Source organism: Puntigrus tetrazona, chromosome 14, assembly GCF_018831695.1.
Source record: "Puntigrus tetrazona isolate hp1 chromosome 14, ASM1883169v1, whole genome shotgun sequence".
NCBI lineage: Eukaryota > Metazoa > Chordata > Actinopteri > Cypriniformes > Cyprinidae > Puntigrus > Puntigrus tetrazona.
The window spans coordinates 26,006,408-26,029,719 of NC_056712.1; the positions used below are offsets into that span (position 1 = coordinate 26,006,408).

The 23,312-nt window shown below is 41.7% G+C and overlaps 3 protein-coding genes across 3 annotated transcripts; all 3 read right to left on the reverse strand.

Annotated features, from left to right (window-relative positions):
- Positions 1-1,887: 1,887 nt before the first annotated feature.
- On the reverse strand, positions 1,888-8,300 carry kdf1a (keratinocyte differentiation factor 1a). Its single transcript, XM_043257688.1, has 4 exons — positions 7,976-8,300; positions 4,789-5,831; positions 3,807-3,884; positions 1,888-2,546 (listed from the first exon to the last, which is right to left on the reverse strand). The coding sequence occupies exons 2-4, from the start codon at positions 5,810-5,812 to the stop codon at positions 2,494-2,496; spliced, it is 1,155 nt and encodes a 384-aa protein (XP_043113623.1). The 5' UTR covers positions 5,813-5,831; positions 7,976-8,300; the 3' UTR covers positions 1,888-2,493.
- Positions 8,301-10,570: 2,270 nt separating this feature from the next.
- Positions 10,571-14,702, reverse strand: tpbgl (trophoblast glycoprotein-like). The gene is made up of 2 exons (XM_043257686.1): positions 13,130-14,702; positions 10,571-12,205 (listed from the first exon to the last, which is right to left on the reverse strand). The coding sequence occupies exons 1-2, from the start codon at positions 13,588-13,590 to the stop codon at positions 11,272-11,274; spliced, it is 1,395 nt and encodes a 464-aa protein (XP_043113621.1). The 5' UTR covers positions 13,591-14,702; the 3' UTR covers positions 10,571-11,271.
- Positions 14,703-16,382: 1,680 nt separating this feature from the next.
- Positions 16,383-22,276, reverse strand: tmem222a (transmembrane protein 222a). Its single transcript, XM_043257702.1, has 6 exons — positions 22,135-22,276; positions 19,711-19,795; positions 19,602-19,633; positions 19,412-19,508; positions 18,776-18,906; positions 16,383-16,617 (listed from the first exon to the last, which is right to left on the reverse strand). Exons 1-6 carry the CDS (start codon positions 22,251-22,253, stop codon positions 16,530-16,532), a joined length of 552 nt encoding a protein of 183 aa, XP_043113637.1. The 5' UTR covers positions 22,254-22,276; the 3' UTR covers positions 16,383-16,529.
- Between the last annotated feature and the right edge of the window lie 1,036 nt (positions 22,277-23,312).

The following is a 23,312-nucleotide window of genomic DNA, read 5'->3' on the forward strand; positions in this document are numbered from 1 at the left end:
CAGAAATGTGTCTCTGCAATGGATGTGAATGGGTGCCGTCAGGATGAGAGTCTGATAAAAACATCACAGTAACACGTGAGTGATCCACTGGACTCATTTGGAGACTTTTTTAACTAAACGAGTTCATCTCCTGTTGTCTTTCACATCAGAATCCAGTCACATATTTGTTTAGAGACGTTTTATAAACGCTGCTGGATCTGTGCAGATTCCTCCTGATTCAGAACTTGTTTTTGAGCTAAAAAAAGGTCTTAAGGCTGCATTAGATTACTGGAGTGCTGTGGATTATTGTGTTTTTATCAGCTGTTTATGACGGCACCCATTCACATCCATTGCTGAGACGTTTCTCCAGCTCTGATGAAGAGGCAAACTCACTCAGAAGGCCTGAGTGTGACCTCTTTCTTTAGATGAGCCTTTTCTTTAAACATCTAATGTAGTGCTAATGTGTACGTGTTTGTTTAACGTGACACAGCTAGTATTTCAGTCATCGGCTTCTGCAGCCTCACGCTTTGTCGGTGCTACAGGTTTATTTCCGAAATAAGTCCAAATTATGTAATTGTAATAAGACAGGTATAAATGTTTGCCGTAATAAGACAGGTTGTGTTTGCGCTCATTAGAGGAAGAGGAAGTGTGATGTTGACAGGGTCAGCGGCACGAAGGTAGATGCATTGTTTGAACAGTACGTACCTGAATATATTTGCTTTTACAGCAGGTGATTGCTCTGGTAGTGACTTTTAATGTCTTTGGCCCTTAAATGGGCGCTTTTGTGATTGTGTACAGGACAGCAGCGCATGCACATAGAGGGTGATTTTGCATCCCGTTTTTCCAGGACATGCGTATTGCATGCATGTTAAGAGAATGCACGCTACGAAAATAGCACGCAATTATCGTTTAGGGGGGGAAACGTTCATTTGCATTTTTAAAACACATTTCTGTCGCTGTTTGCATTTCTGTTGCATGCAGACAAATGGTCTGCACATTTTGCATATTCACACAGAACGGTGTGCATACTATCCTATATATACTGCAAAATTAGTAGGATTATGCTATTTCGGATGGCCTGAGTACCAGTGTTCTGTACAATCATACACAAAGACAACTCATAGCTGGTCTTTATTACATCGGCGTGTCCAGGTTTAGATTACTAACTCTAGATAGTGACTATGCTGCCCTCTTGTGATGATTAAGGCCAAAAAATTCAATGTTGAAGCTAACCGTCTACTTAAAAAAACAAAAACAAATAAAAATACAGTACATGAAATGATGCATTTTAGAATGATAATCATTTGAAACTTGCAGTTCAATGCATGCCGTAGTGAAAGTCACGTCTATGCAGTGAATTTATCTCAAGAACGAGACGGTTGTTTTGGACTTTCAACCGTATCTTGCATAAACATTTAGCTTTTCTGACCAAAAATTGAGTTAAGACGCAATCCTGTGTAGTTAATTGGGTCCAAAATGGTTTAGAATCCAAAAGACAGACAACAATGCTAGCACGCCCATGTAAAAAAACATTGTTAATCCTTAAAAACTATATGTTAGCCGTCACGGAAATGATCTTGATGTAAAACAGAGTAGCTAGTTTTACGAGAGGCGGCACAGTGACAAAAAGAGGACAGTTGCGAGGGGAATTTTCTCTGGAGTTTGCCCCTCCTCCGCAATGTACAACTCCAACAAACACTAGGATTTTATTTCCTTTCTATTGTCAAACCAGCCAAACAAGTTCATAGCACAGTGACCTGAGGGAAGCAGAGGGAGGAGGCGGACGCAAACGCAATCTTCTCAGAAAAATGAGAGACATTTTCTGTGGTTAACACGTACGAGTGTCATACGTGAGCGAGAACCACTGCTGACAAAATGGTGCGTACAGCCTAAATGAAAACGATGTGATTAATAAAAACAAAAACGAGAGGAAACTCCCTTTTTATTTCAATACAAAAAAAAAAAAAAAAATCTGTACAAAATATTTCGAAACTGATGTTACACCATACAGAGGTGGGTGACCGCGAACGGTCTCAAAACAACATTAAATTGCATTTAATCGCTTAAGCAAAGAACAAAGTGGACAGATTGTTCATCGGAGGCAACACTTGAAGGACGGGCTACTAGAGCGAAGCGGTCCGATGAATAGCAACTAGTTTAAGTCTCGTTGTCGCTATTAATCAGTGCCGAATACATGCATATTTACACGCTTGGTCTCTAAAAGTACAATTGGAAGCAATACTTAGATGCCCTTTGATGCCAATGGTTTGGTCAGGAAGCTCGTCCGTTATGTAACAATCCACATGGCTTCTGGCTAGGGCAGTAGGAAGCCATTGTTGTCTTGCAACAGGCCCCTTTGTTTAACATTACACTCACGACAGAAGTCTTTGGGCATTCAGACAAACACAAACTGTCCTCAGCATAATAACTGCTTGCACTGAAATATGAGAGGAGCACCAGGACAGAGGTGAACACTAGGTAGGCAGTAGTCATTTCGAGGGAGCAGCCGGTGAGTTAGCGCAGCAGCGGAGCGCCTGACGAGTCGGTGGCCGAGCTCGAGTAGTAATCTGTGAGGGAAAAACACTGTTTTATTTCAGTTAATGGACTTCAAATCTTTCGTAGAGTGTTGTGAGGTGCAGTCATGAGAAATCACAAAGGGAAGCTTGGGGGGGGGTTTGTATTATTTGGCAAACTTTGACAAGCCAGTCCAATCGTAGGCCCCGTTTATAGATTTGGTATTAAGATGTGTTTTTAGTAACGAGTAACGTGTTTCTGTGTAAATATGAACTTTAGTAACTCGTATTAGTGCACAAAAACAGATTTGCTATTCCTTGAAATTAACAGTTGAATGCAGACTGTTATAGATGTTATGTGACAAATATAATTTCCCATTTTATTAACCACCGTCTTTGCTGATTTAATTCAACCGTACTATAAAGCTAAAACTGTGTTTGATTTTAGTTTTTGCTGAATAGTGTTGAACTTTAGTTTAAGCTGTCATTTACTGTATAAACGAATCCACATTTCCTTCGGTCCGATGCCATTCATTTCACTTTTAAGGCTTTTACATTTGTAAAAGAAGAACTTGTTTGTATTAAAAACAGAGAAGCGAGCCCTGCCCAGATTTAAAAAGCAGCAAAACGCGTTACTTTCCATAAAAGTTGTGTAATTCGTTTCTTTTTAGGGAGCGACGTGACGTTGTAATGCGTTACTTTTAAAAGTCGCTTTTCCCTTCAACACTTCAAGCTCGTCCGAAAACCATCCTACCGGATTCGTTTCGTAGTGTACATGCTTTGAATGTTTGTTTCGTCTTCGCTCTTTACCTGCGAAATTTCGCCGAGTAATCTGAACTACAATTTTAGGTAAAGACATTTTTCCATAATACGTTTCATAAAGCGACACCCCACTATTCCACAGCGCAAGAAAAGCGAGACCTTCAGACAAGTTAAATAATGAGAGCACCACCATTATGCGAGGAGGGGTAGATGTGATCCGATACGGGAGAACACCGGATAGACCGCTTGGAGGCGAGCTAAGGACCCTCAAGAACGCTTGTAAAGTGAGACGAGGAGCTTCATGTTCGCTGTCAGAAGCTTCAGGCCCCGCAACTAGTTTACGTAGAGGGCATTATTCTAGCGTGGGGGGAGCGGATCAAAGATAGGAATGGCAACACGACGGTAGAGAATGAGTGAGAAAACGCTTGGAAATGGAACCGTCACAATAGAGCACCGAGAACAGAATACTCCTTCCTCGGGGTGCAATTCCACCACGGTTAGCGCTAACGTGCTGGTAAACCGTGTTTTCACGTCAAGAACCAAGATGCTTACGTTTCCCGCTGTGGCCTCTCATCTTTCGGGCGAGCTCATCTGACGGTGTCAGTTCTGACACTAGCACCTCGGGTTCGCCTTGAAGGAAGGAGAAATAACGTCAAACGACATTCAGACAACATCAGCACCGCAACAAACCATTATATTTGAATGCTTAATCGACTAACTTCCGATTATTTCACTGATTAATCAGTAGACCTTGATGCTTCAAGTTTTGCCAATTAATTGCATCCAAATATTACATATTTTTCTTATATACATGCATGTGTATATATATATATATATATATATATATATATATATATATATATATATATATATATATATATATATATATATATATGGATACTGTTAATTGCTATGTAAACTAAAACTTATTTTGGATACTGTTAATTGCGAGTAATAGTTTGACAGCACTGATTCTAACAAATAAATAAAAGGTAATCACTTCATCTTTTGAAAGTCATATTATTTTTAAACTATTTCATTCATCATTTAATCAATTAGATACATCAAAAACCAAAAAAAACCCAGATCATTCTGCCTAGACGCTTTATTATGGGTTTATGATTACCAAAACAGTCCTGAGCTAGATCAAGTTTAATCTCTGCAAACCGAACGATCACTTTAATTTATTATTGATTTTATCGTTAGCTAGCTCCACACTGTAGAGCTGCTTTATTACAGCAAAACAAATTAACGAAAAGCGACACTGACGTTTCTTCATGTTTAATGCTGAGTTAAGGATATCTATTGCATGAAGTACTATATAAACAAATGTAACGTGACTGCACTAAAGTCCCGAACTGCAAACGTCCACAATCAGATGCTTATTTAACTGCTGCTTTCTCTCCATGGTCAGTTTTGTTGTGTTACATTTGACATATTCAGCCGCTTCATATTGGGTTTACAGACCGCATTATTGCATTATTAGGTCACGTGAGATCAATATTTGTCGACCAATCGTTTCAGTCCTACTTACCATCGCTAAAGGTGAAGGTCATGGTCTCGTTCCCGCTGTCGGGCAGCGTCCCGTCCCGCCTCCCGTTAGTGTGCTGCATTGCGTCGTGCGACTTATAGTCTTTGCTCTTATAACCTTTGGAGGACTTGTTGCGCGTGCTGATGCGTATGACGCCGTGCACCAATCGACACTCGGCTTCCTGCTCCTCCAAGTTGTAGTCCTGAGCGATGCTGTTGATCAGATCGCTGATCTCGTTGGTTTTCCGGGAGAAGGACACATCGGACGTGCATTTGGCAAGCTGCTCGATCTGGTGCATTTTATAAAGTTCCAGGAGCTTTTTGGTGATCAGCGAGTCGATGTCGGTGCCGCCGTCGTCCAGGTCGTCCAGATCCAAATCCTCCCTCGAGTAGATGCTGGTATTGCTGACGGGACGCTGGTTGTTGTCGCCCTTCCCAGCCGTGCGGGTGCGCCTCGGAGGCGCCTCGGAGTTGACCGGGTACTCCACTTTTTTGCCGGCAAAATAAACGTCGCCGTAGCGGAAGCTACCAGAGCTCGGCAGTTGCCTGGGTTTGCTCGGCTCGAGGCTCACGCCGCACGTGGGGTTGGACAGAGCCAATCCGTTAGGCTTCCTCGGTTCCGGCTCGGCTTTTAAAGGGTGGTCGGTGGAGCTCTCGTTGGCCGGCAGGCAAGGTTTGCGAGACCCGTAAAGCCCACAAGTCAGAATGCAGCACAGCAGAGCCTTGCAGCTGCTCCAGCCGAGAGAGGCGCATGAGCCGCAGGCTTGAGTACCCTGAGGAGAGTCGGCGGAGCCTGGGATGAAGCCCAGGGTTTCCGAGCCTCGTCCATTGGCGTAGAGGGGATGGGTTTTACGGGGGAACTGCGAGTCTATGCTACGAGGTTGCTCGCTGTAGTTCTCCTTGTAGGTGTCTTGACTGGTGCTGCTGTCCTTGGAGTAGGTGCGGCTTTGCCTGTAGCCATCGGCCCTGGAGCGGCTCGAGCTATGAGGACGCGTCTTGTGATGTGATCCTGTGCTGTGGCCAGGCATAGCTCACCACATTCAGGACCTGGAGGGACACAGGACGGACGTTAACGCATCTAGAGCTGACGCAAAGCATGGAGTCAGTACGTGGGCCACGAAACCGCTCAAAAGGTTGGAAATTGAGATTTATGCATCACCTGAAAGCTGAATGAATAGGCTTTCCATTAACGCACGGTTTGTTAGGATAGGACAGTCAACAGAGCAAAACCTTTCGTCAGAGCTGTCTTAGAACCAAAATGCGTTCTTGTCTTAGGACAACTTTGATCAATTTTTGATCTCCTTTAAATGTTGACTGCTGTATTTGGAATCTAAGGAAGCCAAAAATACAAATATTGAGAAAATCACTTTGCATATTACTAATCAGAAATACCGTTTTGATATTTATAGGTTCACGAATCATGATCTTTACTTAATATCCTAATGATTTTCGACATAAATGGATCATTTTTACCCATTATTGACTATTGCTACAAATATACCTGCGCTGCTGTCTTCTGTCGTAGCTTGTCGTTCTAAATCAGGTTCTCCTACCCATTTTATCATTTATGGCATAGTTATCAAAAGCACATGTTGTTCAAACTTCAAAGGTTTGGGATCAGTACGATTCTTTTGTTTTATAGTGGAGTCTCTTATGGTCATCAAGGTTGTATTTCTGTGATCAAAGCTGAATTTTCAGCATCATTACTCCAGTCATCAGTGCCACGTGTCCCTCAGAAATCACTCTAATATACTGATTTATTATGGTTTCTGGAGGATCCCTGAAGTCTGGAGTAATGATGCTGAACAATCAGTGCTGCATTACAGAAATACACGCTGTTTTAAAAGTGGAAAACTTGCAATATTTCGCAACAGTAAAGTTTTTATCAAACAGATGACCATAAGAAACATATTTAAAGGCTATCCTAACGATGGCAAACATTTGCAAGAATGTTGTAAACTGCCGTTCAATGTGCACATGTGAAACAGGCCTTGTTTACGTCTAAGACATGCCAAAAGCAGAAACAATGAGAGCTACGACTAAAGTTTACAATGAAAATACACTGCCATAGATTTATTGCACAATGACTTCCTCAAGCTTCGAACGCACAAGCTCAACCGTGCAATGATGTTAAATGATAAAGTTAATGCACAAAACGAATTCGTCATCAATACTGCGTCAGTGTACCACTGAACATATATTACCCGACGGGGTCAAAACACCACCTTCACTCGGTGTCTGCACGCGTCGTTCTCCAAAAGGCATTTCAAACATGTCCGCAGCGAGCTGATCTGTATCTAAATAGCACTGAAGAGTTATTTATGCAAGCCTGGAAAACGCAAACGTGATTTATAGCAGTCATACCAGGATTTGACATGAAAATGACGACTTCTGAACCTCTTCTTACACTCCTATAAATAAAGCGGGATTTCACAGGTGTGCCATAAAAGAAGCATTTTAGGAACATTTAAGAACCTTTTTTTAGAAGCTTTGGCGCAATGGAAGAAACCAAATAGGCCAATTAAGAACCTTTGTTTTTAAGAGTGTCGCATGTTTAAATTTAGCAAAGAGGGTTTTCTTTGGTGGGCAGGAATTACTCGATCATCGGGTTATTTTTAAATACACTCCCTCCTTGTGACTTCACCTTTCATACAGTCAGTGTTTGACTCAAGGATTGCGTTCTTTGTCTAGAATGATGCGTTTTCGCTGAATCCTGTCACCGGTTCTCAGAATCATCCCAACTGAGAGCGCCTGGTACACAGATAAGAGTTCTCGCTTGTCATCAACCCCGGGCTGTCGGTTTGGAGGAAATTCTTGCATATTCTTGCAAATTCTTGAAATAATGCATAAAGCGGGTGGGAAAGAAAAACCTAGACTGCATCGTGGTTATTAATGGAAATACACACCGAGTATAGAGTTAAGTCAGAGTCAGGCCTGAAGAGCTCGCTCCAGCCAGTCCCAAAAACTTCATTTTGGCTTTTTATGCATTGCGTGAATTGGCCAAATGCAGACAGCACTAATTGCTTCATTAGCCTTGTTTTAACAGCCTCGAACATTACTTACGGACTTCACAGAAATATGACCGCCTGTAATTCTCGGGAAAGTCCCACTACTTCCAACGAGACGCGCTGATCGAGAGCGTTCTAGTCGTTCTCGGAGCAGACGGTTTGTCGGACGTGTCGGACACTCACCGCATAGGCTCGCGTGAAATCTTCGGTCGTTTTGAGCGCAACTTCTGGCGTTGAGGATCGCGGAAGTAGTCCGAGAGCGAAATACGTTCCTTCCGACGCGTTATCGCCTCCGCTTCATCGATCTCCGTCGGGCTTCGGCGCTGACTGAAAACGGCTCAAACGGCGTCGATTTGGTCGCGCGACACGCGCTTTCAGGTCGCTCCAGAGCTTCGATCGGTCAGCTTCGCTGCTTCGCCCCGCGCGCCGTGTTTTACCTGCGGCTACAGGTAACTCCGACGCCCACTTACAGGTAAGCCGTGACGTCACGGCCTTCGACGGATGTGCGCTTCAGCCTCCTCCGTGCCTTCCTCCAAATCAAATCAAACCTCAATATATATGATTGGTCCGTGTTTATACAGGATACCTTGGCAATAAAGAAGAATCACTTCATGGCGTTACAGGTATTATGTCTAAAAATAAAGTTGGCATATACCAAATTTAAAAGCTATTTTAGCAGGTTTACTTTTTTAAGAGGTTCTCTTGGTCACGCAGTGAACATCTAGATATCTTATATGAGAAAATGTGAGTGCGGCCCATTTAAATGAAACATAGATAACAGCAATATTCGCGTGAGATATAATGTACAGAAATATAAAAAGGTTTCAAAAAGAAAACGTTGCAAACAGATTAACTATTTTTTTAAAAATCATGTGCATCCTAATAAATCTCTAAACTGTAGTTGGTTTATTTTGATGAGATGAATCACAATAACACAGTAAAAAACATGACTTGCAAATAAACTCATATATTCATATATATTCTAGATTCTTTACATGCAAAGTAAAGTGTTGTTTCCAAGAACAATAGCTGTAATATACACAACTCAAATGTAAATATATATATTTTTTTGACTTTCAAAAACGACTTGAACTTGTTTTACGTTTTCGTGAATCTAGACTTTTTAAAATAATTAAAATTGAAAAACACATTTCCCACAATATTTATTTATTCCTTGTATTCCCTTCTCTCCCTTTCTCTTTCTCTCTTTCTGATATCGTCTGATACTCACTACTCCATCCCCTGCATATAATAATAACTCGAAAGACTTTAGTACAAATTACTGAATGAGACAGATCTTCACGTGAACTTTATTGTGTTATATTTAATAAATGTGTTATTCTTTCTTCTCTGACGTAATGCTTGCTCGTCTGTCTGGATCCCACGCCGCGTTGTCTTATCAAATGAATGAATTAAAAGCTAATTATGCATGACGCAAATGTCATTCGTACGCTACAGATTTACTCGCACTGCTGCAAATAGACATGAAAGCATTTCTAGGTATGTTTTGCAACGTAACCACACACACACACACACACACACACACACACACACACACACGCCAAGGTGGTTTTTCAAACATGCTGTAATATACTGCTTTGCCAAAAGCAGAGACACAGATTAATATGGGCTGTCTGGTGTTGATCAATTGCAGTCATTAGTCCCGAGCTCTAGAAAGCACACACACACACACACACACACACACACAGAGAGACTGGCTATGCGTTCGCAGGGAACATTACACTCCAAATCCTTCATTCTGCCCCATTTTCCCCCAATACACCCCTTCATTTGCCTCCTTTCCTCAACCGTGGCGAAATATCGAGGACACGGCGGACGCTGTGGGCCGCACCGAATAGTGTGATGGAGAGCAGCGTTTCAATCTGGTGAATAGGTTATGAAATATAATGGAGGCCATAATTCAGTCAAACAGGGTTAGATACACATGAGAAGTCATTCAGTGCGTCTTTAAGTCTCCTTAAGATCTCTGGAGAACTGGGCGAGACAACAACGGACTGATATTTTGAGCTCGACTGATCATTAGCGCTCAGAACGTTTTAATAATCTCAAGAATTCAAGTTCAACCTTCATGCGCTTGTACAGTCTTTCTCCTTGTATGTTTGTGTGGGTTCATCTTGCATCGGTGGATTTTCCAACTTAATTGTGTATATATATATATATATATGCATTAGCATCAGCGTATGCAATGAAAAGGAATTACGTAACTTAATTACAAAGTAAACGTAACCGTAATCTGTTACAGTTACTGAGAAAAACGTTTAGTTAAACTACAATCACCTACGAAAACGAATGCATGAACATACAGATATGACTGATATCTTTCATAAACTGCAATGTTTCAGGAAATTGGGAAACTATTATTTTCTATTTGAGTTGATTAACCCTTCTTTACAAGGCACTGTCAGATATCAGTGTGTCTTGTCATAGATATGCAAAGATTTGATTTCAGAAACGGTATCGTAGCTATTTAACGCTTTCTTGTTCTGATTCTGCGTCCTGAGAACGATCCGAAAGTCAAGACGGCGGCTTTAAAAGTAATTACAGTCTCAGTTGAAGGGATGAAGGATTGTGAACAGTGTTGAGGACTGGACGGTTAAACCGGCCTGCTTTACTTGTTTCTAAATCATGAACAGTTAAAAAATGTAGAAAAGCAATCAAAAAGTAATCAAATCCGTTACGTTACTTTAATAAAGCAATTGCAATTGTTACACCACTATTACTTGTAATCTGTAACCTAAGTAACCTTCCCAACACTGATGAGCGTATATCATGCATTTATTGGCATTGCATCAGTTAACGAGTTTCTAATTAATGATACGGTCAAACCAAAGCGCATTCAGACACCTTCAACATCTCACATGGACACCGTTTATTCGCTGTGGTTTACAAAACGTGACTGTGTCAGAACAAACTGACCTTGATAATGATAACTTGAATACTTTGAAGGGTATGGATTGCAATCAACCAAAAATATTCAGCTTTTAAGTTTAAGAACACGATTAATTAATTAATACGGGTTTAGCTCGACCAGTTCCCGAGCAGTGCTTGGTTTAGTTCACTCCGGGGTGTAAAAAAAACACTGAAACAAAACATGCTCACGTTTTACTGTATGAAGAATGTTTGGGTATAATACATCACGGTTCACTTTATTCTGCAAGAAAATATCATATGTGCTGCCTAAATGATTTTTGGTTTGACTGTATCTGCCACCCGCTAATGGTTTCATTCATTCGGTCTATCTAGAAAACATTAAGCACTTTGCTAAAAGCTAAAATATGAGGACGTCATCTCTACAGACAATTCTACAGAGTTAAGGTCCTTGCACACGGAGTCCCACATTTTCATATGCGTTTTAGTTTTTTTCTATCAAAACGCTTGCCAAGAAACGGAAAACGCAGGGAAAAAATCAACCTGAGTCAAATAGCGACAAGAGTTCCGGACTCAGTGCGCAAAGATCTTTATAGAGTCACGTCGGACGGGATCTGCGTGATACGGGCGCTAGTAGAGATGTGCGCCAAGCGAGGGTCCATCCGCGGCCGACCCTGCTGACCGTGAGAAACGCGCCCCAGCCGTGGATCGGAGTCGATTTCGTAGCGGTAATGATACCCCTCCAGCACGTCTCGACAGGCTTCGTGAATGTCCGTGATCCACTTCTTGATACCCTTCCGATTGAGGTAGACGACAAAGAGGAAGACCATGCCTACGAATCCCAGCACTAATCCGAGGAAAACGTAGGACGTCTGTATGGACAAGTCTGTGATCTCTTCGCGAACATTACCGTAACACCCCAATGCCTGCGCACCGATCCCCCGCAAAGAGACGCCGCGAAGAGAAGCGGGGGATTCGCAGAACAGCCTGTCCGCGTCGCCCACCCTGACCTTCGAACCGTTCAGCCAGCTCGCCAACTCCTGCGCTTCGCAAGTGCACGCGTACGGGTTCTGTCCCAGGAGCAAGCGCGCGCGGACGAGCCGCTCCAGTTCCCGCAAACCCTCGTCGCTGATAGTTCTGAAGGCGTTTCCGCTCAGGTCCAGCTCCAGGAGCCGCTCCACGCCGGAGAAGGTGCTGTTGTAGACGGCCACCAGAGAGTTGTTGCGCAGGTGCAGGCGCTGCAGGCTGGGGAGGGGTGTGAACATGGCCGGGGGCAGGAGGACCAGGCGGTTTCCCGACAGATCGAGACGCAGCAGGTTGGCCAGCTCTCCCCAGCGCAGGGCGGTGATGAGGTCCGTCAGGGACGTGTGGTTGTAGAGCGACGAGCGCAGGCTGAGCTCCTGCAGAGGGCTCCCGGGCACCGAGAACGCCTCGGGGTGGATCAGAACCAGGCGGTTGTTGTTCAGGATTAGAGAGCGCAGCGTGAGCAGAGACGAGAACGCATGCGAGCCAATCTCCATGATGCTGGATAAAGAGATAAAGAGAGAGGGATGAGTTTAAACTGTGGAGCATCACCAACAGCACATGATCTGTGCATCTGTATTAGAAAAAATACTGACTATGATGGAAGATGCATGGACAGACAAATTATATATATATATATATATATATATATATATATATATATATATATAGACAGACAGATGGAGATATAGATAGACATTCAGAAATAATGGATGGATAGAGAGACAGATTGATATATATATATATATATACATACACAGATAGATGCATGGACGGACATATATAGACAAATTATATATATAGATAGATTTATACACAAAGATTATATATATGGAGAGAGACGGATAGATAAATGCATGGATGGACATATATATAGACAGATTATAAATAAATAGATTTATAGACACAGATGATATAAATATATAGAGATAGATGGATGGACATATATATATATAGACGGATTAATAGATTTATAGATGATATATAGAGAGAGAGATGGATAGATAGATGCATGGATGGACATATATATAGACAGATTTTATATATATAGACAGATTTATATGTATATGTATATATATATATAGAGAGAGAGAGAGAGAGAGAGAGATGATAGATGCATGGATGAACATGTATATAGACAGATAGAAAGATATATAGATGATATATATATATATAGAGAGAAAGAGAGAGAGAGAGCTGCATGGATGGACATATACTATATATATATATATATATATATATATATATATATATATATATATATATATATATATATATATATATATATATATATATATATATAGATATATATAGATATAGATTTTATGGGCAGAGAGAGAAAGACATATAGTTTTGTAGACAGATGATCCAGAGGTATGTACAGATAGTCACAGACTACTTCGCTGGCAGCAGTGTGTTTCTCACCCGTTGTCGCTCAGGTTCAGGAGTGTGGCGTTCTGCGGTCCCCCGAAGGCGCTGGGTTCGAGTCTGTGGATGGCGTTGCCGGTGATGATGAGGCTGCTGGCGTCGCGCGGGATCGCGGCGGGGACGCGCCGGAGAGCGGCAGACGCGCAGCGCACGGTCCCCTCGGAACACTCGCAGCGCGGCGGACACGACGCGACGCACGCGGAGACGCACAGCATCGCGCAGACGAGCGTCAGCGGCATCATCCTCGCGGTCGCATGCCGGACCTCAGCTCCTCGCGCCACAGACTCGCCAGAAACTCCTCGGATCTCTGACTTATAAGAGAGAGAGGGGCGGGGCTCGTGGAGACGCGTGCATGTAGTACGACACATCAAAACACAAAAAACCGGGCTGTGACGTGTATATGACACGCACGTGTTTGGAGTCAATATAACACGCATCTTCCTCATAAGTTTCCTCATTCCAGTTTTTGTTTTTATTTGGCCTGTAATTCGTATAAACTTTCAAGAGATGGGTTTGTTCGACCATAAGGAGCATTTCTAGAGGAGTTCGTCGGAAATATTAACAACTCTCATTTTTTCCCGCCGTGCATTAAGAACCCAACTATACAGCTGCAAAGAAAAATGCATAAACTTTACAATCAAGTCATTCGATTAATTCGGTTAAATGGTCGATGTAAGTCTCTAAACCTGTGAACTTCATTAAAACTGAGCTAAAAAAGATTTTTTTATTTTTTACTTTGTGGCAGAAAAATTAGAAACAATTGCAAGAAGACTGAATTATGAGGAAAATTACATAATTCTCAGGTTATATATATATATTTATTTATTTTTAAATTGTACATTTATATCTTGCAATTTTATTCCCCTCAGAATAGAAAAAAAACAATTTTTTTACTATTTTTAATCACGCAGTGGAAAAAAAACTGAATTCAGTAAACTCTAAATATGTTCAACATCTTGTGATTATGACCTTTTTCTCCAAATTATTTACATAGTTTATTTCTCACAATTGTATTTCAATAATTTTTCTTAAATGTCAGTATTGCAAGGTAAAACAATTTAAATACATTAAAATAATTGCAAGATGTAAAAGTCAAAAATCAGAGAAAAATATATATAATATAGTTTAGTCTATATATTAAAAATGGTTTGTTGTCTGTCTGTTGCGGTTTTACTTTTTCTCTCAGAATTGACAGATAAAAAGTGCATGACGTGTGATGGTCAGAATCTTAAATGATCGTTTGGTGTATGAGAGTGCAGAAACACCAGGACAAGCTTCAGGATATGCTTTTGTATTTTTTGGTCAAATAAGATGTAAACATTTAAAACGACAAAAAAAAAAAAAAAAAAACAGAAGCTGAAATTAAGCAATTTGACAGACTCCCAGTGATATAAAACAACATAAACCCGTGAACATTCAGAATGGTTTAACAGCTGATGAAGAGTCTCCGTGGTCTGTGTCTTCTGTGTGTCTCCTCTGTGTCTTCTGTGTGTCTCCTCTGTGTCTCCTCTGTGTCTCCTCTGTGTCTCCTCTGTGTCTTCTGTGTGTCTCCTCTGTGTCTTCTCTGTGTGTCTCCTCTGTGTCTTCTGTGTGTCTTCTGTGTCTCTCTGTGTGTCTCCTCTGTGTCTCTCTGTGTCTCTGTGTCTCCTCTGTGTCTTCTGTGTGTCTCCTCTGTGTCTTCTGTGTGTCTCCTCTGTGTCTCCTCTGTGTGTCTCCTGTGTGTCTCCTCTGTGTCTTCTGTGTGTCTCCTCTGTGTCTTCTGTGTGTCTTCTGTGTGTCTCTGTGTGTCTCTGTGTCTCTCTGTGTCTTCTGTGTGTCTTCTCTGTGTCTCTCCTCTGTGTCTTCTCTGTGTGTCTCCTCTGTGTCTTCTGTGTCTCCTCTGTGTCTCCTGTGTGTCTTCTGTCTCCTCTGTGTCTCTCCTCTGTGTCTCTCTGTGTCTCTGTGTGTCTCCTCTGTGTCTTCTGTGTGTCTCCTGTGTGTCTTCTGTGTGTCTTCTCTGTGTCTCCTGTGTGTCTCCTCTGTGTCTCCTCTGTGTCTTCTCTCTGTGTCTCTCTCTGTGTCTTCTCTGTGTGTCTCCTCTGTGTGTGTGTCTCCTCTGTGTCTCTGTGTGTCTCCTCTGTGTCTTCTGTGTGTCTCCTCTGTGTCTCTGTGTGTCTTCTGTGTGTCTCCTCTGTGTCTTCTGTGTGTCTCCTGTGTGTCTCCTCTGTGTCTTCTGTGTGTCTCCTCTGTGTCTTCTGTGTGTCTCCTCTGTGTCTTCTGTGTGTCTCTCTCTGTGTGTCTCCTCTGTGTCTTCTCTGTGTCTCCTCTGTGTCTTCTGTGTGTCTCCTCTCTGTCTTCTGTGTGTCTCCTCTGTGTCTTCTGTGTGTCTCCTGTGTGTCTTCTGTGTCTCTGTGTGTCTCTCTGTGTCTTCTGTGTGTCTGTGTGTCTCCTCTGTCTTCTGTGTGTCTCTGTGTCTCCTCTGTGTGTCTCCTCTGTGTCTGTGTGTCTGTGTGTCTCCTCTGTGTCTTCTGTGTGTCTCCTCTGTGTCTCCTCTGTGTCTTCTGTGTGTCTTCTGTGTGTCTTCTGTGTGTCTTCTCTGTGTCTTCTGTGTGTCCTCTGTGTCTCCTCTGTGTCTTCTGTGTGTCTCCTCTGTGTCTTCTGTGTGTCTCCTCTGTGTCTTCTGTGTGTCTTCTGTGTGTCTCCTCTGTGTCTCCTCTGTGTCTTCTGTGTGTCTCCTCTGTGTCTTCTGTGTGTCTCCTCTGTGTCTTCTGTGTGTCTTCTGTGTCTCCTCTGTGTCTCCTCTGTGTCTTCTGTGTGTCTTCTGTGTGTCTTCTGTGTGTCTCCTCTGTGTCTTCTGTGTGTCTCCTCTGTGTCTTCTGTGTGTCTCCTCTGTGTCTTCTCTGTCTTCTGTGTGTCTTCTGTGTGTCTCCTCTGTGTCTTCTGTGTGTCTTCTCTGTGTCTCCTCTGTGTCTTCTGTGTGTCTCCTGTGTGTCTCCTCTGTGTCTTCTGTGTGTCTCCTCTGTGTCTTCTGTGTGTCTCCTCTGTGTCTTCTGTGTGTCTTCTCTGTGTCTCCTCTGTGTCTTCTGTGTGTCTTCTCTGTGTCTCCTCTGTGTCTCCTCTGTGTCTTCTGTGTGTCTTCTGTGTGTCTCCTCTGTGTCTTCTGTGTGTCTTCTGTGTGTCTCCTCTGTGTCTTCTGTGTGTCTCCTCTGTGTCTTCTGTGTGTCTCCTCTGTGTCTCCTGTGTGTCTCCTCTGTGTCTTCTGTGTGTCTTCTGTGTGTCTCCTCTGTGTCTTCTGTGTGTCTTCTGTGTGTCTTCTCTGTGTCTTCTGTGTGTCTCCTCTGTGTCTTCTCTGTGTCTCCTCTGTGTCTTCTGTGTGTCTTCTCTGTGGTCCTGAGCAGCGTGGGCCGGCGAGCCTCGGTCATCGCAGGTGGAGCGCCAGGGAGATGGTGACCATCACGCCACAAATCATCAGGAAGGGCAGCCAGGTCTTCAGGAAGCCCACGAAGCTGCAGGAGGAAGACGAGGAGCAGGCTTTCATCAAGGTCATTTCAAGAAAGCACTTTATTCATATACATTTTTAATCTTTTCATGGCTTCAATAGCTCTGTTTTCAAATATCGGGTTATTAAAAACACTGACCATTTTTTTAATCTCGTTTTTAGCCGCATGTATCTGAAGATTTAATTTGTACAAAACAACAACAATATCAGCATCTCCAGACAATGTCTGCTGTTTTAAGGATGTTTAGATGAGCTGTTTGTCCTGGAAAAATAAATACTGGAAGATAGTTCTTTAAAAATCATGTTTTTGTAATAATTTTATGGCTTGAACATAAAAAATATACTCTTTCTCTCTCTCTCTCTCTCTCTATATATATATATATATCATCTATAAAACTATTTATCCGTCTATCCATCCATCATCTGTGTCTATAAATCTAACTATATAATCTGTCTATAATATATATATATATATATATATATATATATATATATATATATATATATATATATATATATATATAAAATCTAAATATCTATATAAAAATCTATTAAAAAAAAGACTTTTTTGCACCTTCTAAACATACCTCAAAAAAGTATTTTATTATTTTGCTGTTAAGTGCAAATCAAAAAAACATATACAAATATATATCTTCAAAAATCAAATATCTACACTGGCAAAACAATCAATAAAATTTAAAAAATGGTGTTTTTTTTGCCTTGTTTTCCAGTATTAACATCTAAACATCGTTGAATCGGGACGCATTTAAACGAGAAGGAAACGTTTTTGCAGGCAACAAGAAAAAACGTCTTTCAGTGTCACTTTCTAACCCTGTTTTTTTTCTAGTTTTTAACAACATTTTGATCATTTTTCTGTGAATCGAGTCCCAGCGCACCTCGACCAGAGGATGCTTAGATCTCTGTTGATTTCTTCGGGGTATGCACCGTTTAGACCTTGAAGAGTGCATCAAGACTCTTTCAGGCTAATCTGTCTGTCCCTGCCGTCCTCTACAGCGCTGAGAGCCCCGGCGGAGAACACCCGGCCCGCGCTGAGATCAATCATTCAGTCAAAGGTAAGGACGCGCCGACTTCTGCGTATCCTTCCCAGAATGCACTTCATTCAATGCAAGCGCTGCAGAAACCGAACGTTACGCAACACTGATCTCTAAACGGTTTCTGATTACACCGCTAGATATTTCTTGTGGTTTTGTTATAAATCCACTTCATTTGGACTCAATCTGCTGCTGAAGTAAACCGCCGAAAAACTGAGGATGAGCTTTTATTAGTTTCTTACAGGAAATACAGGAAAAAAGGCTTCCTTTGCTTCAAAGCAAAGCTTGAAAAGGAATTCAAAAAAAGACTGGAGATCGCAAATTAACATTTAACCAATCTGATTAAAGTTTTCTTCACTTGGTCTTAAAAAGTAATGAAAGCGCCTTCATAAAAGCTGATAGAGTTCCTTCACTCTTTTAATTCTATTAATCTGATAGTTTCTTCTCACGTAAAGCATCTCTAGAAGGGTTTTTTAACCTTTATATAAATGATCATTTTTCTGACGTTCATCTGAGTGCAACGATTTAACAGAAAAAGAATAAGAGGGGGCGGGGCTTGGTTCTGAGCACTGGCTGCTGATTGGATGTTGTGACGTGGGTGTGGCTTTCAAACCTGTATGCAGATGAGCGCAAGCTTTCAAGGGTGGAGCTTAATTCTTCCATATGTCACTAGTTATAACTATTATTATTATTATTATTATTATGACACGTGACCCTGGAGAACACAAGCAGGCATAAGACTGAATAAATAAATACAATATTTTGGTATATATTTGAAAATCTATTGAATAAAATATTGAATAAAAATATTCTTTACAATTAATTATAGTTACAGGTATATTTTTAAAATGTTTAGCGTTAAGTAAATATTTTTTAATTATTGTTTTGTAATCCATTTTTTTTAAACGCTACAAACAAGACACGTTGTGGCTATTTAATTCATGCAGTGGTGAAAAAAAGGCAAAAAATATGGGAAAAAATTCAGCTCCATATATTCACGCCAGGACCTTTACAAAATCACAACACAACCTTTACTTAATATCCTAATGGTTTTGTCAAATGTCTAATCTCTACAACTACATCTGTGCTCCAGACACAAACAGACGGACGGACCTGACGTGTTTGCTGCGGATGAAGGACAGCAGGCAGAGGTTGACCATGTTCCAGGACGAGCTGTTATCGTATCTCATGAGGTTTAGAGCCATGGCCACGTGAGAGTGACAGTTATCACAGCACAGGTTGTGCTGAAAACACACACACACACATACACACACATCAAACCGACATCTCTGTGCATGAGCTTAAAACGAGTGAAAGATATACAGATGGTAACAATCTAAAGCTAAATGTAGGGTAGAATATAACATGCGTTTAAGATTAACGCTTCATAAGATCAGCAGTGAGCTTTTTCTTCCCGGGATTCTTAAAGTGTCCTGCTTTCGGATTTGTTTCGCCATTTAGGATTTCTTTGCGTTGCTGTAGGCCCTGCCCCCTCGCAACGCAGCGATTGGTCGACCGCGGCAGACGCCTGCGCGCTATTGGTCGAAACCGCGTCACCTCAGGCGAGGACGAAAACAGCATCCGGCAAAAATACGGATGTTTCAGACACTTTAGGAATCCGGATACTTTTCCATAAACGTTCTTTCTCTTTCTCTAACATCGTGATACTTGATGAATCTAAATATCTGCGAGAATGAAGAGTTAAGTGTTATGTAAGGGTTATAAGCGGGTCAGTATCCGAGCTCTGACCATCCTGGTCTTGTACTCCTCGGACGCCTCGTGCACGGCCAGGTCCCAGGCGTTCGTCCCGCCGCCGCACACTTTACTCTGATCCAGCCTCCAGTACCTGAAACAGCAGCACAACATTTCCACCGGGTTCACGGCGCGCGTCTAGGACGTGACTCAGGTCCGGGGCTTTAAGCTCTAGTCTCAAACTCACTTGGTGGGTTTCCCGAACGCCATGTTGTCCTCCTGCGGGAAAGCAGACGTGAGAGCAGTCGGTCGGTGCAGACAAACACGGCCAGCTCGACCGGCGGATATAAACTCACCGATACGAAGTACGGCCCTGCGAAATCTCTGATGACGCCCGTAGACGTGCAGATGCCCATGTGACCGATGAACGGCAGGAACCACCTGCAACAACAACAATAATAATAATAATAATCATAATAATCATTAAACTAGAGCTGTTAAACAGAGCATCGTGATTAATCACAGTATTTACATTATATATGCATGCATACTGTGTTTATTATATATATATATATATATATATATATATATATATATATATATATATATATATATATATATATATATATATATATATATATATATATATATATATATAAAATTCAAACACATGCATGTATACATTTAAGAAATATATGTTGTTTACAATATAATGTATTTATATCTAAAAAATAACACTATTAGCCTAATTATACAGACGTGGACAAAATTGTTGGTACCCTTTGGTCAATGAAATGGTCACAGAAATAACTTTTATCTGACAAAAGTAATAATAAATAAAATTCTATAAATGTTAACAATGAAAGTCAGACATTGTTTTTCAATGCTTCAACATTATTAAAAAAATAAACTCACGAAACAGACCTGGACAAAAATGATACCCTAACTTATATTTTGTTTGCAACCTTTTGAGGCAATCACTGCAATCAAACGCTTCCTGTAACTGTCAATGAGACTTCTGCACCTCTCATATTTTGGCCCACTCCTCATGAGCAAACTGCTCCAGTTGTATCCGTTTGAAGGGTGCCTTTTCCAGACTGCATGTTTCAGCTCCTTCCAAAGATGCTCAATAGGATTGAGGTCAGGGCTATAGAAGGCCACTTTACAATAGTCCAATTTTTCCTCTTATGTGTTTTGGGTCATTGTCCTGTTGCAAGACCCATGACCTATAGACCATTTCTGACACTGGCTAGTACATTTCTCTCTATTCCTTGATAGTCTTGAGATTTCATTGTACCCTGCACAGATTATGTGCCATATAGAGCCTCCTCCATGTTTCACAGTAGGGACAGTGTTCTTTTCTTGATATATATTTTTTCGTCTGTGATATAAAAACTATTTTTGTCTCATCTACAGGACATTCTCCCAGAAAGCTTTGTGGCTTGTCAACATGTAGTTTGGCATATTCCAGTCTTGCTTTTTTTATGATTCGTTTTAACAATGGTGTCCTCCTTGGTCGTCTCCCATGTAGTCCATATGGTGCGATCTGACACTGATGTTCCTTGAGCATAAGTTCACCTTGATCTCTTTAGAAGTCTTAGGCTCTTTTGTTACCATTCGGATTATCCGTCTTAGATTTGTATCATTTTCCTCCTGCGGCCACGTAGGAGGTTGGCTACAGTCCCATGGATCTTAAACTTCTGAATAATATGTGCAACTGTAGTCACAGGAACATCTAGTTGCTTGGAGATGGTCTTATAGCAACATGCTTGTCTATAATTTTCTTTCTGATCTCTTGAGACAACTCTTTCCTTTGCTTCCTCTGGTCCATGTATATATATATATATTACCTATATATATATGGCTGATACAAGGTTGTAGACACCTGTGATGCTAATTAGTGGACACACCTTGAATTAACATGTCCCTTTGGTCACATTATTTTCAGTGTTTTCTAGGGGTACCATCATTTTTGTCCATGCCTGTTTACAGTTTATTTTTTTAAATAATTCTGTTGAAGCATGGTTGAAAAACAATACTTTCATTGGTTAACATATATATATATATATATATTATATATATTTCTGTGACCATTGTGACTGTGTGTGTGTAAAATGCTGTAAAAATTTTTTTTTATTTATAGCATCCAAAATAAACATTTTTGTTTATCCTACATAATATGTATTTAATCTATATATTTATATGTATAATGCAAACACATGCATATATTTAAGACAAGTTATATATATATATATATATATATATATATATATATATATATATATATATATATATATATTATACATAGTTATATATATATATATATATATACATATATGTTTTTATTTACATTATATATATATATGTGTGTGTGTGTATATTTATTATATATAAATTATACAGAAATGCAAACACATGCAAGTATACATTAAAGAAACGTATGTTGTTTATAATATATTTATAACAAAAATCATATAAATATATAACGCATATGAACACACACATCTATCATGTAAACAAAACCTTTTATTTTGGATGGAGGACTCGTTTGACAGCACGAATAAACAACAATCAGCTCAGTTTCACTGAAAATGGAGAGCACTGTTGTTCTTCTGCACTTGACACACTTTTTCCTGTTTCGACACGATCAGTATCGTTCGCATTTTCGCTAAACGAAGATGATTTAACGACGAACACCTGAAAGTGTTTAGTCTCCGCGAGTCGGTGTATAAGTGATGAAGATCTGTTCTAAGAACCCGCGGGATGAAGCCCATACTCACGACAGAACCGGGATGGGAGTCCACACGACGCAGTGCGGATAACGGCACGTCTCTTTGTCGATTTTCTCGAAACCGCCGTGAAAGTGCTTCATCGCGTCGATCTCGGTAACATCCGCCATCACCGTCTGTGCGCGGTGACGTCACCGCGACGGCGCGCAGGCTCGCGTGCGTGCGCGCGCGCACGTCTCCCGCTCACCGGGGACGCGTTTATTAGAACAAAAATACAGGAAACAAAAAAATGCGAAATATTATTGCGCTTTAAAACAGATGTGAATATCTGTTAAACTGAGGTTCAAGACACGCATGTATATACAAGGTTGCAAGGTTGGGCAAACTCCCAGGAACCCTCCAGCATCCTGAAGAGGGTATAGAGCTGGTCCAGTGTTCCACGTCCAGGACGAAACCCGCATTGTTCCTCTTGAAGCTGAGGTTTGCCAGAACCTCTTTAAGGCCGTCCGATAGTCATTTTCCATGGCCTCCCCGAACTCCTCCCAGACCCGAGTTTTTGCCTGCACAACCACCCGGGCAGCGGTCCACTTGGCCCACCGGTACCTGTCAGCTGCCTCAGGAGTCCCATGAGCCAACCAGGCCTGATAGGACTCCTTCTGCAGCTTGACGGCATCCCTTACTTCCGATGTCCACCATCGGGTTCGGGGGTTGCCGCCACGACATGCACCGGAGACTTTACGGCCACAGCTCCGGACGGCTGCGTCGACCAAAGAGGTAGAGAACATAGTCCACTCGGACTCAATGTCTCCAGCCTCCCTCGGGATCCGGTCAAAGCTCTGCCGGAGGCGGGAGTTGAAGATCTCCCTGACAGGGGTCTCTGCCAAACGTTCCCAACAGACCCTCACGGTACGTTTGGGCCTGCCAAGTCTGTCTGGCCTCCTCCCCCACCAACGGATCCAACTCACCACCAGGTGGTGATCAGTTGACAGCTCCGCCCCTCTCTTCACCCGAGTGTCCAAGACATGCGGCCGGAGATCAGATGATACAACCACAAAGTCGATCATCGACCTCCGCCTAGGGTGTCCTGATGCCAGATGTGTACTGGTGGACACCCTTATGCTTGAACATGGTGTTCGTTATGGACAGACCGTGACTAGCACAGAATTCCAACAACAGAACACCACTCAGGTTTAGATCGGGGGGCCGTTCCTCCCAAACACACCCCTCCA